Below are 14,462 nucleotides of genomic sequence, written 5' to 3'. Positions count from 1 at the left end.
TTATGGACGAGAAAAATGATGCTCATTAAAGTCAAAAGACCTGTCAAAAGTCACACAGCCGGTAAGTGGCAGAGCCAAACATGGTTTTAAGGTCTCCTGTCTGTCTATAGAGTGCTATTTCCGGTACACGGTGAAATTCACACAACTCGTACCTTTAAACGCACCGCGTAAATAGGGTAAGTAGAGCAGAGCGGTAAGTGACTGCGCATGCGCACACTCCAGGCACAGCTCAGCCGGAGGGCAGTGCCAGCCACGTGTTCCCAGGTGCCAACGCGAAACCGAGCGCGAAAACGAGATCTCGGTAAACGTGCACAAGTTCTGGCGAATGAGAACTGACTCTTGCAGAGTCACGGGACTAGACCTAGAAAACTACATTTCCCAGAAGCAGCTTGGGGCTGGACGCCTCTGCTGGAGGACGTAGTTCCGGAAAGGCAGGCGCCGGATAGGCTGCGGAGAGGAAGTGGGCCGTTCTAAGCATCTGGGGTCCTGGCCTATTTCCGGTAGGGTCGGTGGACGCGGCGGTTGAGGCGGTGCGGGACCGGCGTTGTCTACTGAGCTTTTCCAGGCGTGAGCAGACATGGCGGCGGCTTTTCGGAAGGCGGCTAAATCCCGGCAGCGGGAACACCGAGAGCGAAGCCAGGTAGGACCGCACAGGCCCCACAAGCGCCGGCCCGTGGCCTCGTGGGCTACCCTCGCTCTCTCCCTCTCTCCACCTGCGGGCCCTGGTCCCTTCTGTACCTCGAGGGGGCATGTAAATATAAGCAAGTGTATCCTAACGACGCCGGCGTGCCTAGGGCGGAGCCTCGCGGCCTGGCGAGGTGGGGGGTCGTTGTTCTCGCTGTGGAAGGAGCACGGGCTGTCTTGCGAGGTTTCATTGAGGGAATTGGGTGAGACACTGTGTGTAAAGTGCTTGACCTTCTGGGGGGAAGGTGAGGTCAAAGCGCACACCGGCTGGAACTGGAACCCGCATCTGTGGGTGTTTCAGCCCTGCTCGCTGCGTAGGGGGGCTGTGACCGAAGAAATGGGTGATGATAACGTTAACACGGTCAGGCGTGGGCTTTGTGCAAGATCCATGAAGCTCTTCCACATACGCTTTTTGTTTATGTCTCACACTGTAATTTTTGTTTGCCATCTCCATTATACAGATGAGGAAACTGAGGTCCCGGGAGCTGAAGTGACTTGCCGAGTCACAAACACCAAATTCGGGTGGATAAACAGTTGTAGGACTTCTGTGGAGGGTGTGTCTGTGTTGAGTTTGAATAGAAATTAGTATATGAAGAATCAGTGTATCCATTCCACTGTGCTTAGAAATTACATCGTGACCCATGCAGAAAGGCCCTTAGGGATATCTGGTGCAACTTCCTTTTGCAGTTCGGGAAGAGAGGGAGAACGTGTCCAAAGTTGTGTTGCTGACTGATGGGATGGAACTAAGGCCTCTTGACCCACAGTTCAGTCTTGCTGCCCAGACATTTATTGTGCACTCACTGTGTGCTCCGTGGTGTGCTGGGAGCAATAGTGTAATTTGCCACCTTGTTTGAGCCTATTTGTGGATCTGTGTAAAAGTAGTGATAGAAATTGTGGTGAGCCAGAGCCAGATGAAGTGCTGTCAAATGTACTGTCATCTCATTTAACTCTCGACACTGTGTGGACGTAGGTATTAACTATTTTCTCATATTTGCTGGTAAGGAAACTAAGGCTCAGATAGGTTAATTTGCCCAAAGACGTACAGCTGTAGCTGGCAAGCAGCAAAGCCAGGAATCAGGCTGCATGTTTTGAATCCAGGGGCCACTAAAAGATGAATAAAGAGGCACCTTTATAGAGATGGCACATGAAAAATGCCAAATGAAGAATTTGAAGGGGAAGAGTAGAGATGATGAGGGAAAGCATCACGATGGAACTTGCTGGACTTGAAAGGCAATGATAACAGCTTTCTGAGCACTCACAGTGTGCTAGGTACAGCCCAACAGCTGTACAGGATTATGTCATTTAAATCTGTAGTATGTCTGTGAGGTGGATTGTTATCCTTATTTTCTAGATGAGGACTCTGATGCTTAAAGAGATTGAATCATGTGTCCAAAGTCACAGTTGTAGGTAGTTGATTTGGATTAACAGAAGACAGGGCTTCTGTGGCTGGCCATAAGCATGACATGGTCACGTCTGAGTAGAAATAGAGGGTCTTTGTGGGAGACGTGAGGAGAAGGCCCATGCTGGCGAGGCGGGTAAATATGTTGACAAGAGCACTCCACGTTTGGGTCAAGTTTGGGCTTTATCCTGTAGATCCTTCACTGAGGTGGTGGGTGAGATACCGAAGATGTTTTGTATGGAGAGGGTAGGTGTACTTAGGTGAGCTATTTCAGATGCAATGCTAGGTCTCCTATAACACAGATCCCTCTGAATTAGTGTTTTTGTATTTTTTGGGTAGATACCCGGTAGTGCGATTCCTGGATCATAGGGTAGTTCCATTTTTAACTTTTTGAGGAACCTCCATACTGTTTTCCACAGTGGCTGCACCAGTTTGCATTCCTAGCAACACTGCAAGAGGGTTCCTTTTTCTCCATATCCTCACCAACATCTGTTTCTTGTGTTTTGTTTGTTGTGTTTTTTTGTTTTGTTTTTAGTTCTGTTATTTTAATTGAGTAATTTATTGCATATTTCAAGGAAAAAAATGTGACTTAATCTCATCTAAATTATTAGACGAGTTTAAACATAGAGAAGTGTATGTACTTCTTCAAAAATTGAGATTATTCAGGGGCGCTTGGGTGGCTCAGTTGTTAAGCGTCTGCCTTCGGCTCAGGTCATGGCCCCAGGGTTCTGGGATCGAGCCCCGCATCGGGCTCGCTGCTCCGCGGGAAGCCTGCTTCTCCCTCTCCCACTCCCCCTCTTTGTGTTCCCTCTCTCGATGTGTCTCTCTCTGTCCAATAAATAAATAAAATCTTTAAAAAAAATTGAGATTATTCAGAGCAGAAGAGGATGCAGTCTTGTGTGGTGGGGAAGAGCACAGACTGTGGCCGCATATGGGACGGGTTCTAGTTCTAGCTTTGCCAGTTACTCTGTGTTCTTGGGCAAGCCTCATTCCCCTTTTGGAAAACGGGTAACAGTTGTGTGTTTTATCTACTTCCCTTGTTTGTTGTGGGGATTAAATGAGATTGTATGTAACAAGCATAGCAGGTTGCTTTGTAACAGAGTAAGCACTTAATACATGTGGCCTGTTATGTGGGCAGAAACATCTAGCACAGACAGACGTGTATTAATTGCTCAACAAATAGCTTGTAGAAAGATAATACCAAGATGTAATCCTTGTGCCTTTCATGCTATCCAAGTTCTGTGTCAGAGAAAGTATTTTGTGTCACACTTGGTTTTTTTCTCTCATACTTCTTACCAAAGGTATAATAGTAACAGTAACGTGCTGGGTACCTGCTTTGTGCCAGGACATGTGCAGGCACTACCACTCACAGACGCACATTTAATCCTCATGAATAACCGTGAGAAGCAGGTACAACTATTCTCATTTTATAGTTAGGAAACAGCAGCTCAGAGAAGTTAAGTGACTTGCCCAAGGTCACAGGTTAAGAGGTAGAGCTTGGATTTGAACCCCATTCTCCAGACTAAATTTAGTGCCCTTGCCACATTTGCCTCCCTGTTATTATGTTTTCCCTTCATAGTATTTTATAAACCCTTGGATTAAGTCTGTAGTAATTTTAGTACAGCTGGCAACTGCTTGCTTAGTGCCGAGTCATTGTTGCCTCTCTCTGTCCTTAATAGGCCAGGAAACCTACTATGGCAGTGCTTGTGACATCTCTGGCGTCTGTATGGTACCTCTCATCCTGGGGCAGAGCCCAGCCGGGGGAGGGGAGGGAACAGGGCAGCACGTTGCCTCCAAGGACATGGATTTACTGAGCACTCCAGGGACTCTTGTTCCTGTCAGGTGTCATGTTGATTTGGGTATGTGTTTGCTGAGGGAACTAAGCACTTTTTTTTTTCCTTTTGTCTTCTAGCCCGGCTTTCGAAAACATCTGGGCCTGTTGGAGAAAAAGAAAGATTACAAACTTCGTGCAGAGTGAGTTCAGTTTCCTGGTAGGGGTGCTGCCAAGAAAGCTGACAGCTTCCCTGCACTGCAGCTGAATTGCCAGTGTCCGACAGGGGATAATTTCTTGCCATTGATAAAATGGCCAAAACTCTGGCACATACTTGTCTGTGACCCTAAACGTCTCTCTTTGTTTGGGCAGAGCGTAATTTATTTAACTGTAGTTGCATTGTGAAATTTTTTTTTTTTTATTACGTTGCTCTAGTTAGTTTTCTCAGAGTGGCTTTGATTTGTTTCTGCCTTGGTGTTTGAGCCAAAAGCTGAATCTTTTTTTCTCTCTTTTCTTGAAATGCAAGATATAATCTAAAATTCCAGTTGTTGAGTCTCTTACATCACTGCGTGTGTCGTTTGGAATGAAGAGATGTGAAAGATGGATTCATAAGACTGAGCGTGGGTGATAATGAACTCTGAAAACATTTTATAAAACAATTACCCCCATTCTTCTTCTTTAGCACTTTATTTGCAGAATACTTTATAACTGTTTGTTAACCATGCGGTGCTTGTCAGTTGAGGTCCTTTTGTGCTCCTGGTACAGATGGTGATGGATTAAGTGGATTGCTCTGGGTCCCAGAGTTTTTAAGGCTAATAATGATAACCGAGTGCTGTTATTGCACCAGGCAGTGTTCTAGGAGACTTGCAATTTTTACACTTACGTATTCCTCCCAACAACCTTCTGGGATGCTATTATTATCACACCCATTTTACAGATTAAATTGAGATACAGTTTAGTTAAATAACTTACCCAGGATTACTTGGCCAGAAATGGTGGAGTCCAGGTTTTCATCCAGATACCTGGCTCCAGAGTCATGATTCTAGTTAGTATGCTCTATTGCACTGTGGAGTTTCTGAATCTTATTTGGTCACTTGGTGCCCAAGCTTGCTTTAAAACCTTGTCTAATGAGCTTTAATGTGTGCTTTGTTTGGTGTTTCCCTGTAATGAGGTAAATGCACTAATACATGTGAGATGTTAATTTCAGGTGAATTTTGGGTTAGAAGAGGAGCCTACAGAGATAGTAGCTCAACATCAGTGACTATGGAGTCTGGATCAAATCTAGTCATTGCTTTGGCTTTTTTGGGTTTCATTTTGTTTAAACTTTAGTTGCTTGTAAAGTTTGCTTATTGTGGGTTTTTTGTTTTTGTTTTTGCTATGAACCTCATTTAAACCTTTTAGTGACTACCGGAAAAAGCAGGAATACCTCAGAGCTCTCCGGAAGAAGGCTCTTGAAAAAAATCCAGATGAATTCTACTATAAAATGACTCGGGTTAAACTCCAGGTGGGTGCCTTATGTGGATCAGTTGGTATTCTGAGCTCCACCTCCTTAAAGAAAATAAGGATGGGGGAAGAGATGGAGAGGAAGGATCCTTGGCCTTTATTTAGCCCTTCTCCAGTTGGTCCAGGTATTCTTGGTCAGTATCCAAGGCAAACTGCCCCTTCCTGAACAGCATGCATTTCTGCTCTGGAATCTGAGTTGTCTTATGCCTGGAGCTGTTCTTAGAGTGGATGAGAATTGATGACAGGGTGCTAAATTGAACATGCATCTCAGGGGCTTAGTGCATTGGACCGCTGTGGCATATGGCATTCAGTTGTCTTTGTTCCAATCACGGGCTATGTTAACGACTTATTCGTGATTTTAATCTAATAGGGAATGTATGTTTTAAATTTGGTTTTTAGGATGGAGTTCACGTTATTAAGGAGACTAAGGAAGAAGTAACTCCAGAACAACTGAAACTGATGAGAACCCAGGATGTCAAATACATAGAAATGAAAAGGGTTGCAGAAGCTAAGGTAATATTTGGAACCCCTTGTTCTGTTGTGTTTTTGTTATTTAAGAAAAATACAAATTCACTGGTCTCAAGTTATAAGTTGATTTCTTCTGGCATTTACAGACTTAAAGTACTTCTTGTTGGTGATAATGATTTAGAAGTATAGTCAGTATGATGGAGTGGAAAGAGTTCAAGTTTGGAAATGAGACTCACTTAGGTTTGAATTCTGGCTCTGCCATTTATTAGCCCCGTGATTATGGACAAATTAACCTTTTTGAGAGATTGGTTCCTCATTTCTAGCTCATGGGAATGTTGAGTTTTGTGGAATGTGTAGCCCAGTACCTGATGTGTGGTTGGTGCTTGGTAAATTTTAGTCGTCTTTTCCTTTAAAAGAATGAGGCACATTTTTTGGTGGCTCGTGATAAGGGTGTGAAATGGTTTAAACTTGTGCACATTCATTTCTGATACCCTGGACGAACCCAGTGTAAAATGAGATCATGTTCTGTATTCTAGAAAATTGAAAGACTAAAATCAGAGCTCCATCTGCTGGATATCCAGGGGAAGCAGCAGAATAAGCATGTATTTTTTTTTGACACCAAAAAGGAAGGTATGAAATGTTTGCGGGTTTCTGGGACAGTCTAGCATGTTGGTCTGTGTTTGGTGTTAGATAGTGCCTTAAGAATTGTCTTGACTTTCAGTTGAGCAGTTTGATGTTGCCACTCACCTGCGAACAGCCCCGGAACTAGTTGACAGAGTCTTTAACAGACCCACAATAGAGACTTTGCAGAAGGAGAAAGTGAAGGGGGTTACCCAGCCGACTCGACTGAAGGTAATTTCCTCCGTTGTTTTTCTTTTGGGTCTGAGTTTAGGAGAATCTAGGGTTGGTTGGTTGGTTTGGGTTTTCCCCCCCCCCCCCCCACTGCATTTACTACAATAATTTGAGGAAAACTCATGAAGTTCCCTTAGAAAAGTGGAAGGAAGATTTGATGATGGGGATGGGAGTGGAGGAGGGTTTTTTTTTGTTGTTGTTCCTTGGTTTTTAAGGTTGGGGGACTTGTGGCCTAGTGGTGGGCAGCTTAGGGTGTGGCTTTTAGATTTGCATTTGAATCCCCCCTCTCACTCTGGGCTTTGTGCTTTTAAGGCTTGTGACTGATGCAGAGAGAGGAGGGGATACTGAAGATTAAGGGATTTGGTATATTCTGATATTGAATCTTTAGCAGCAAATACATATCTCAAAAAGTCTTTACATATTCATCTTTTTTAAAGATTTTATTTATTTGACAGCGACAAAGCGAGAGAAGGAACACAGGCAGGGAGAGTGGGAGAGGGAGAAGCAGACTTCCTGCTGAGCAGGGAGCCTGATGCAGGCCTTGATCCCAGACCCCAGGATCATGACCTGAGCCGAAGGCACGCTTAATGACTCAGCCACCCACGCGCCCCCATATTATGCATTTGTAACCAAAATCTTGTATTGACTTCTCCTTATGGTGCTTTCCGTAGCTGGAACTGGGTTTGTGCAGAAGACATGCTTTTTCTCAAAGCCTTCTGGAGTTGAACTCTCACTTCTGACTGATTCATTTAAAAAAATGCTGTCAATGTGTTTCAAGCAGACAGCTGTTCTGTTTTGATTTGAATCATTTACACCGCATCAGCTTTGCTTCCAATGTTTAATTTCACAGTAGTTTCTCTAGCTCAGAGGCAGCTAAACTTGCTGTAGTAATATAAATACCCCTAATTAGTTTGACTATATTGGGTAATCCCATAAATTTGACAGTCTGTGTAATAAAGTGAAAACAAAAGCTGTGTGAAACCACTGCTGTGAGACTATGCTAGAATTGGTGAATTGTTTAAATCTGAAGCCCAGTAATAGTCCCCTCTTGTAGATAACACTTCCAGCTGAGGAGCCGGCTGACTAGTGTTCTCGTAATAACCCTGTTTGTCAATTAGTTGTATTTTTAATTAGCTGTGTCACTGACACTTCTCAAGTGTTGTGGTAGTCCCTGAAGAGATTAGTGCTCCAAACAGAGTAGTTCACCAACATGCCTTTTGAGAAGTTGGGGAGGTTTGGATCTTGCCATTTTTGTCGAGTGGTATTGTTTCTTTCAGTTGTTTTTTTGAGATCAAAAATATTTTCATTAAGACTACTGGTGGGTGGATTGCAAGGGAATTTTTAACCTGTAACTTGGAGGGGTGGGCAGTCCGTGGATGGGCTTTAGGAAGTCTGTGAACGCTCTCTTTCCACACTGACATTTTGTGCAAATAAGTATTTATGTTTGCACAGATTTGTACCAACACACAAACATATTTATTTTAAGAAAGAATCCAAAGCTTTCATGAGTTTCTCAGGGGTTTATGATTCCCCCAAATTTAAGGACCACTGGCCTTTGAGGGGTATTTAGCAGGGAGTATTCTCAGGTCAACTTCTACCGAAAAAGTCCTTCTCTCTGAGTTCTGTGGTTCTCAGACACCAGCACACGGCCCAGTGGCCCTTCTGTCCTTTGTTCACATTATGTCAGGTTTCCAGGACTGGTTCATTCCTGCATTGCCTTAGGTAACCGGAAGCTCACACAGAGGTTGAACAGCTTAGTGTAGTAGTGGAAAGATTCCTGGGATCCGCGAGACTCGCGGGACAGTCCTGACTCTGTTCCAGGTGAACCACGTGTCCCTGGGCAAGTCTCCAAGGTTCTGTTTAGCTCTAGAATGTGGTGTTCCTAAAATGGACAACTTTATAGTCCCTTGTGTTGATTCTGAGTAAGAAGGGAGTTGACGAAACCATTTATGCGTTTAGACTTAAGTGTACTAAAAAGCAGTTTTTTATTCATTTTTATCTTGTTAATTTTATTGAAAATGTGTGTTTCTTCTGCAGCGGATAGCTAAAGAAAGGCAAAAGCAATATAACTGCCTGACACAGCGGATTGAACGTGAGAAGAAATTGTTTGTTATTGCACAGAAAATTCAAACACGCAAAGATCTTCTGGTGAGGAGAGAAAGCCTTAGGACCTTCCTTTTTGTTTTTTTTTTTCCCCCTTCCCCCTTGTAAAGGTCTTAACTGGAACTGGATTTCAGCTGTGTGTAAATCAACCCTAGTGAAAATGTCTGCTCCTCAGGGGCAGTGGTTTGAGCCAGTGTCTATTGCTCTGACAGTGTTGAAATGTTCCTTGATTAAGAAGGGTAATAAGGGGCTTATTAGTGCTTTGGACCGGCAAAGGGTAGGATCGGGTAGCATATGAACTATATAGCTTATGAGCAGCTATGTGTAACATTTAAACAGGTTAACAAAACAGTGTATTGGTGTTTAAAAATAGACAACATTGTGTAGTTAAATAGCACAGCTAGGGATTATACGATGCCCCGTTCATATTCTCATCGTTCCTTTAAATGTCAGATTCTTCAGCTTTGCAGATCATTCAGATCTGCCTTTCTCAACGAGGGTTCCGTGTGAAAATATGCCCTACAAAAAAATGATTTGAGTACCTCTCTTCTCAGTTTTTCCAAGATCTTCTACACACTAGTAGCATTCTAGATTCCCAGGAGAGAAAACGATGCATTGCATCTGGGGATACTAGGGTCATGGGCCTCGTCTCTCCTGCACTTTGAGAAGGGCTAAATTAGGGCCTTTCTGATAGGTAGTTTATTAACCTTCCTGTTTTACAAAATGCTCTCCTGCTATTTACTGGTAACCTTTTTACTCTGTTGTAGGATAAAACTCAGAAGGTGAAGGTGAAGAAACAAACAGTGAACTCTCCAGCTATTTACAAATTCCAGAGTCGTCGAAAACGTTGAAGTGGTGTAGATAAGCTTTGTCATTCCACATGGAAAATAATTGTTTTTTTTCCCCAGTAACTTCACATTCCATTAGTCTGAACGACATGGTTTTTTCTGTTTGTAACTTTAATTTATTATAGATCTGGCATTTGATATCTTTCTGTGAACAACATTAAAGCCCCTTCCCTTGTCTTACTGTTTCTGGGGTATGAAATCAGTCTTATTTTTATATACCTGTATATTTTCTTCACGATGAAAGTTATATAATCTCATTATGGCAAATTTGGAATGAATTCATCTCTAATCCCAATACTCACTGAAGAACACCAAGTAGTTATCAGTGCTAGGAGCTAGTGCCTTGGAGGTGAACAATAATGTGAACGTTCTGGCTTATTTCCTTCATTCTGTAAAGGCATGTTCTGTTTTTTTTTTTTTTTTTGCTTTATTTTTGTGTTTTGTAGTTTCAATTATAGCAAACAATTTCATATCCTTTTTACTTACATTAGCCCTTCCATTTTGTTACATCACTCTAAATTTTTTAAAAGTAATATATGTTCACAGTAAAAAATAAAATAAATATTTTTATTTGCATGTTTTATGTAGTGGGTAGACTGATTTTACCCTCCTTCCTTCTGTTTATTAGATACTCAGATGGCTTCATATATTAGCGAAGGAGGAATTCTTTTCTCTTACACTTTATAGGTACAGATAGAAACCCACCCACAGTGGCACCTCCTTATTGATGAAGCTCAAATCAGACAGATCTGGCCCTCTGTTCCTGCCCTCTGCACTTCTGGCCAACTCATGATTCCAGGGCTATAAATGGCTTGGTACAGGCCTTTGCCCTGGAGATAGGGACTCCAGGGCATGTGTAGCAGCTTTCTTCCAGAGTCTCACCCTTCCCTGCCCATGTAGGGGTGGTAGGCTGAGGCTGTCAAGACAGGACTGAGCATGCTTAGAGCAAATGTGGGAGGAACAGGGTTCTGGGAGGCTTGCTTACACCTCACCCTCTGGAGGGGGAGCAGCTGGGCCCGGATTTTAAAGAGGGAGGGAGGAAGGAAGGAAGAAAAAAATCATCATTAAAACTTAATATGTTCCTGTGACTGCTAGGGTCCTGTACAAAGCCTAAAATGAAAGCCTGTTTCCTCAAGGTGTACCCAGTGGGATTTAGATCTGGGAGCCCTGGAAAATAGGAAGAAGGGCTGGGGAATAGAAACTAGCAGCTTTTGCCTTAAGGAAGGAAGTGCTTCCCAGTCTGTGTGTTTACTTCTTGGGGAAGTGGGGTGAGCTAAGTACATGTTGATGGTCTTATGACATGGGGGTCTGGGGGGCTGAGTCCTGAGCCAGGGAAGGGATTTATCCCATGGGTGTTGGACAGAGGGGTGGGCGGACTGAGCAGCAGTCTGTTCCTGGCACGGAACAGCTTGATACTGCTGCTCTGACTCTGTTCCTTGTCCCTACTGGGTAGGAGGTAAGGAGTATACCTAATGCCTTTTTTGGAAGCTTATATTTACACAAAGGTACATACACTTGATCGGGTCTCACATTAATAGACATACAAGATACGTAGAGCTCAGGCCTCATAAACACAGGTGCATGCTCGTCTGTTTGCTCTCTGGTACATGAACACACCACCGGGCTTTCACGTCCACAGGTGACACGAAGTCCTCACATGTTCTGTAGGTACACAGTGATGCTTGAAGAGGCATGTGCACAGGCCAAATGGAGCAGGAAGTCCATCTTTTGGAGTCCCGTAAGTGCCAGGGTGGAAGTAGAGAGCTTTAAGGGGATAAAACTAGCTGTCCTGAGTTGCTGTTACACTGAGGGCCGTCTCTGAGGCCCAAGGAGAGATTGGCTGTCCCTTGAGATTAACCCAAGATAGATGCTCCAGCCTCATGGATCCTAAAAGCAGGCCAGGACTTTATGCTTTGGTGCTCAGTGGGACCTCAAGACTCCTGGCTCATTGCTTGGGAAGGGGAGAGACTCTTGTTTCCTTAGGATCCACCCCTCCAGGCCCAACGGCTGGTTTGGGCTCTTGGTAGCAACCTGCTCTGGCTGGGCCAAGGGAAATGAATGTGGGCAGCCTACGGAGGTGGAAAGCATTTCTCTGAGTCAGAACTTGTGTGTTTCAGGTCTCTTGTACAAATGAGGTCTCCAAAGTATCAGTTATAATAGCTGATGTGGAGCACCCAGGTCTTCCCAGCAGAGAACCCAACTAATGCCTGAGTCCTACTCTGTTGCCACTTCTTAGAGCCCTTTTGACTCAAGCTGGAGAGTGTCAAGCCCCAGCTTTATTCTTGGATTCAATCTTTTTTTTGACTCTGGAGGGAACGGATTCCTGGCGACAGGGTAGGAAAAGGCCCAGTAGGTGGAGCTGCTGCCCCTTTGCTGGGGTTATTTCTCTGGGTGTCAGTGTCTACCCTCTTAGCCCTCTTGGCTTCTGTTGGAAGCATCCTGTGCTGCATTGGTGTTTACTGCCTATTTATTTACTGGATTTAATGCCATAGGGGGAGAGCTCTTGGGAAAAAAGATTTTCTCCACACCTGCTCCCCCACTTTGAGATTAGTGTGACCCCACGAAAAGGACTGGGCAGGAAGGGGCTTCCCCCTCACATTTCTAGTGAGGCCCATGGAGGAAGCTTGTCACTGAGTCTCACATGGAGGTTGGCTCCACCGGGAAATGGTAGGGGTCTCCCCACATGCAGTTGTGAGGGTTTGTGTCTAGCTCACTGTCTCTCCCCTGCTGCTGGCTGTGGGGCAGTGAACAATTAGAGCTGCACGTCCTCCAGCAGGGAAGGCAGCCAGTAGACGCAGACTTGCTCTGCCTGCCTGTGGAGGCCGGTGAGGCCAGGGCCTGTTGGGACTTGAACTGGTGAGGCAAGTGGGTGTGCGGTGCTGGCCTCCTTCCTCAAGCTCTCCCAGCGCGTCGGTTCACAGCCTCGTGCACAGGGTGTTGGGCAAGGGGGGGGGGCGCCGAAGCTTAGGTGGGAGTCTTGGCCCAAAGTCCCAGGTGAGTTGAAGAATTGGGGGTGGACCTGGAGTACTGTCGGGGCTGAGCTGGCAGGTTTCTTGGGCTTGGGCGGCTGCCTCCTGGGGTGAGAGGGTGCGCACGCTCTTGCTGAGCCGGTCACCGGGCCTCCCTGTTGGCGGGGCTCCCACCCAGCTCCGTGGGTCTGTCTCATCAGAAGGTGCAGGGAAGAATTGGAGAGAAGCTTCAAAGCCCCAAGAGGCAGAGCTGGGTTTCCCAAGTCCACCCCTTAGAGTGTAGAAGCTCAAGAGGCTGCCCGGGTCATGTTTCTGCTTGTTCTTTCCCAAACTGCTCTGGTCGGAGAGGAAAAAAAAAAATCTCTCCAGCTTCTTCAGACTCCCTATATGGAATCTCCATGTTCCTCATTCCTGGGCCCACCATCGTTAGATTTGGAGAGTTCTGTCTCCTTTGTATCTCTCGTAACCAAAGTTTACCTAGTTGTCTCTGTCCAGTCTTGTCTGCTTCACTTGATAGCCCTGATAATGACGAGAGCCGTTTCCTCTCTCATGTCAGAGGAACAAAGTGCTTGGTGCTGGGGCCGTGGTAACATCCTGAGCACCCTGCTTTAGTGGTAGTAGACGTTGGGCCAGAACAGAGCCCAGGACCTGGCTATTTCTAGGCAAGAGGAGTTGCTCTGGGGACTGCTGTGTTTGGGGTTAAGGGTGGGAAGGAAGCCCTTTCCATTCCTCCTGTTGTGTGTCACCTGACGGCCATACTCAGATCATAAGTGTTAATGAAATTGTGGTGCCCCGGAGGCAGCTGGGCAGCCCCCCCCCGAATCAGCCTGACTCATTTACAGCTTTCTCCCAGTTACCCCAAAGGCTTCTTTTGAGGTGACAAATGTGGGGGGTTGGTTTCAGGTTTCATGTTTTTACATTACTGAGTGGAAAAAAAACCTTTCCAAACCAAAAAAAAAAAAAAAACCCCAAAAAATAAAAAAAAACCCCAGCTTTTACAGCAGAAACAACATGTCCCGAGAGCACTGGAAATTTCCCCGTCCTCTCTCCTCAGCTGCTCTGCCACAGACACCAGTGACGGAGGGGTTAAGAGGTGGGGGTTGGAGCTAGGGCGAGTAGAGTGTTGGGGACAGCCCCTTTGGAGGTGGCAGCATTTGCTTTCCTGCTTAAAGGCAGGGGAGAGCCTTTGCAGAGCCCTCTGGCTCTGGAGCCAATAGTATTGCCAAGGGACGGGGCCAGTCAGCTCAGGAGCGGCAGGGGCTGGGGAAGGAAGCCATCTCACATCTCTAGCTAATTTGATCCCAGGAGGTCGAGGGCAAGTCCTTCCCTCAGAGAGGGCTCTTTAGGTGGAATGGTAGGTGGGAAGCTGCAGGATCCATCTGGCACATGGAGACTGGGGGGCCACCCCCTCCTGTTACTGGCTGGTAGCATTATAAACCGCTCCCCGCCTGCCCCCCGACGGGCAGATGGCCTCCACGGCAGATGGAGACTAGGCCAGCGATGGCTGGGTGAGCTTTCCAGTCCCAGCCTGGCCTCTCTGGCTAATCAGACAATTGAGAGGGGCAGCGACAGGGCTAAGTGTGTGTGTGTGTGTGTGTGTAAGAGATGGAGTCCTGGCCTTGTTGGGCCATTCTGGGGGAGAGGTAAAGCGGGAACCTCAGATGCAATCAGTGGATCTTGGGGGCACACCCAGTTTCCCATGTAGAAGTGGCAGGTGCTCGGGGCCCTGACACTGCCCACCGGCCCAGGCTCCCAAAGCTGCCTCAGTTAGTTCTCAAGTGAAGGGGATGGTCCCCGGGGTGGGAGTGTCTGCTGCAGCTGGAGCCTGGTGGGCTTGATGCAGACCCCCTGCTAGGACCCCAGAG

General features: G+C 45.9%; 1 protein-coding gene across 1 annotated transcript; it reads left to right on the top strand.

Moving 5' to 3' along the window:
* Positions 1-492: 492 nt before the first annotated feature.
* Positions 493-10,204, top strand: UTP11 (UTP11 small subunit processome component). The gene is made up of 8 exons (XM_028114034.2): positions 493-640; positions 3,996-4,057; positions 5,256-5,358; positions 5,757-5,870; positions 6,362-6,455; positions 6,547-6,677; positions 8,715-8,825; positions 9,548-10,204. Exons 1-8 carry the CDS (start codon positions 578-580, stop codon positions 9,629-9,631), a joined length of 762 nt encoding a protein of 253 aa, XP_027969835.1. The 5' UTR covers positions 493-577; the 3' UTR covers positions 9,632-10,204.
* The last annotated feature ends 4,258 nt before the right edge of the window (positions 10,205-14,462 follow it).

Source organism: Eumetopias jubatus, unplaced genomic scaffold, assembly GCF_037043125.1.
Source record: "Eumetopias jubatus isolate StellerSeaLion01/CBP00866 unplaced genomic scaffold, mEumJub1_p1.0 scaffold_4, whole genome shotgun sequence".
NCBI lineage: Eukaryota > Metazoa > Chordata > Mammalia > Carnivora > Otariidae > Eumetopias > Eumetopias jubatus.
The sequence above is the reverse complement of the archived record's forward strand: the minus strand, read 5'-3'. Positions and strand labels throughout refer to the sequence as shown.

Bases quoted from the DNA above. Each gene is read 5' to 3' on its own strand.
- UTP11 (XM_028114034.2), top strand. From the start codon at position 578: ATGGCGGCGGCTTTTCGGAAGGCGGCTAAATCCCGGCAGCGGGAACAC. The intron at 5,359-5,756 runs GTGGGTGCCTTA...TTTGGTTTTTAG, and splicing joins TGACTCGGGTTAAACTCCAG to GATGGAGTTCACGTTATTAA. The intron at 5,871-6,361 runs GTAATATTTGGA...TCTGTATTCTAG, and splicing joins AAAGGGTTGCAGAAGCTAAG to AAAATTGAAAGACTAAAATC.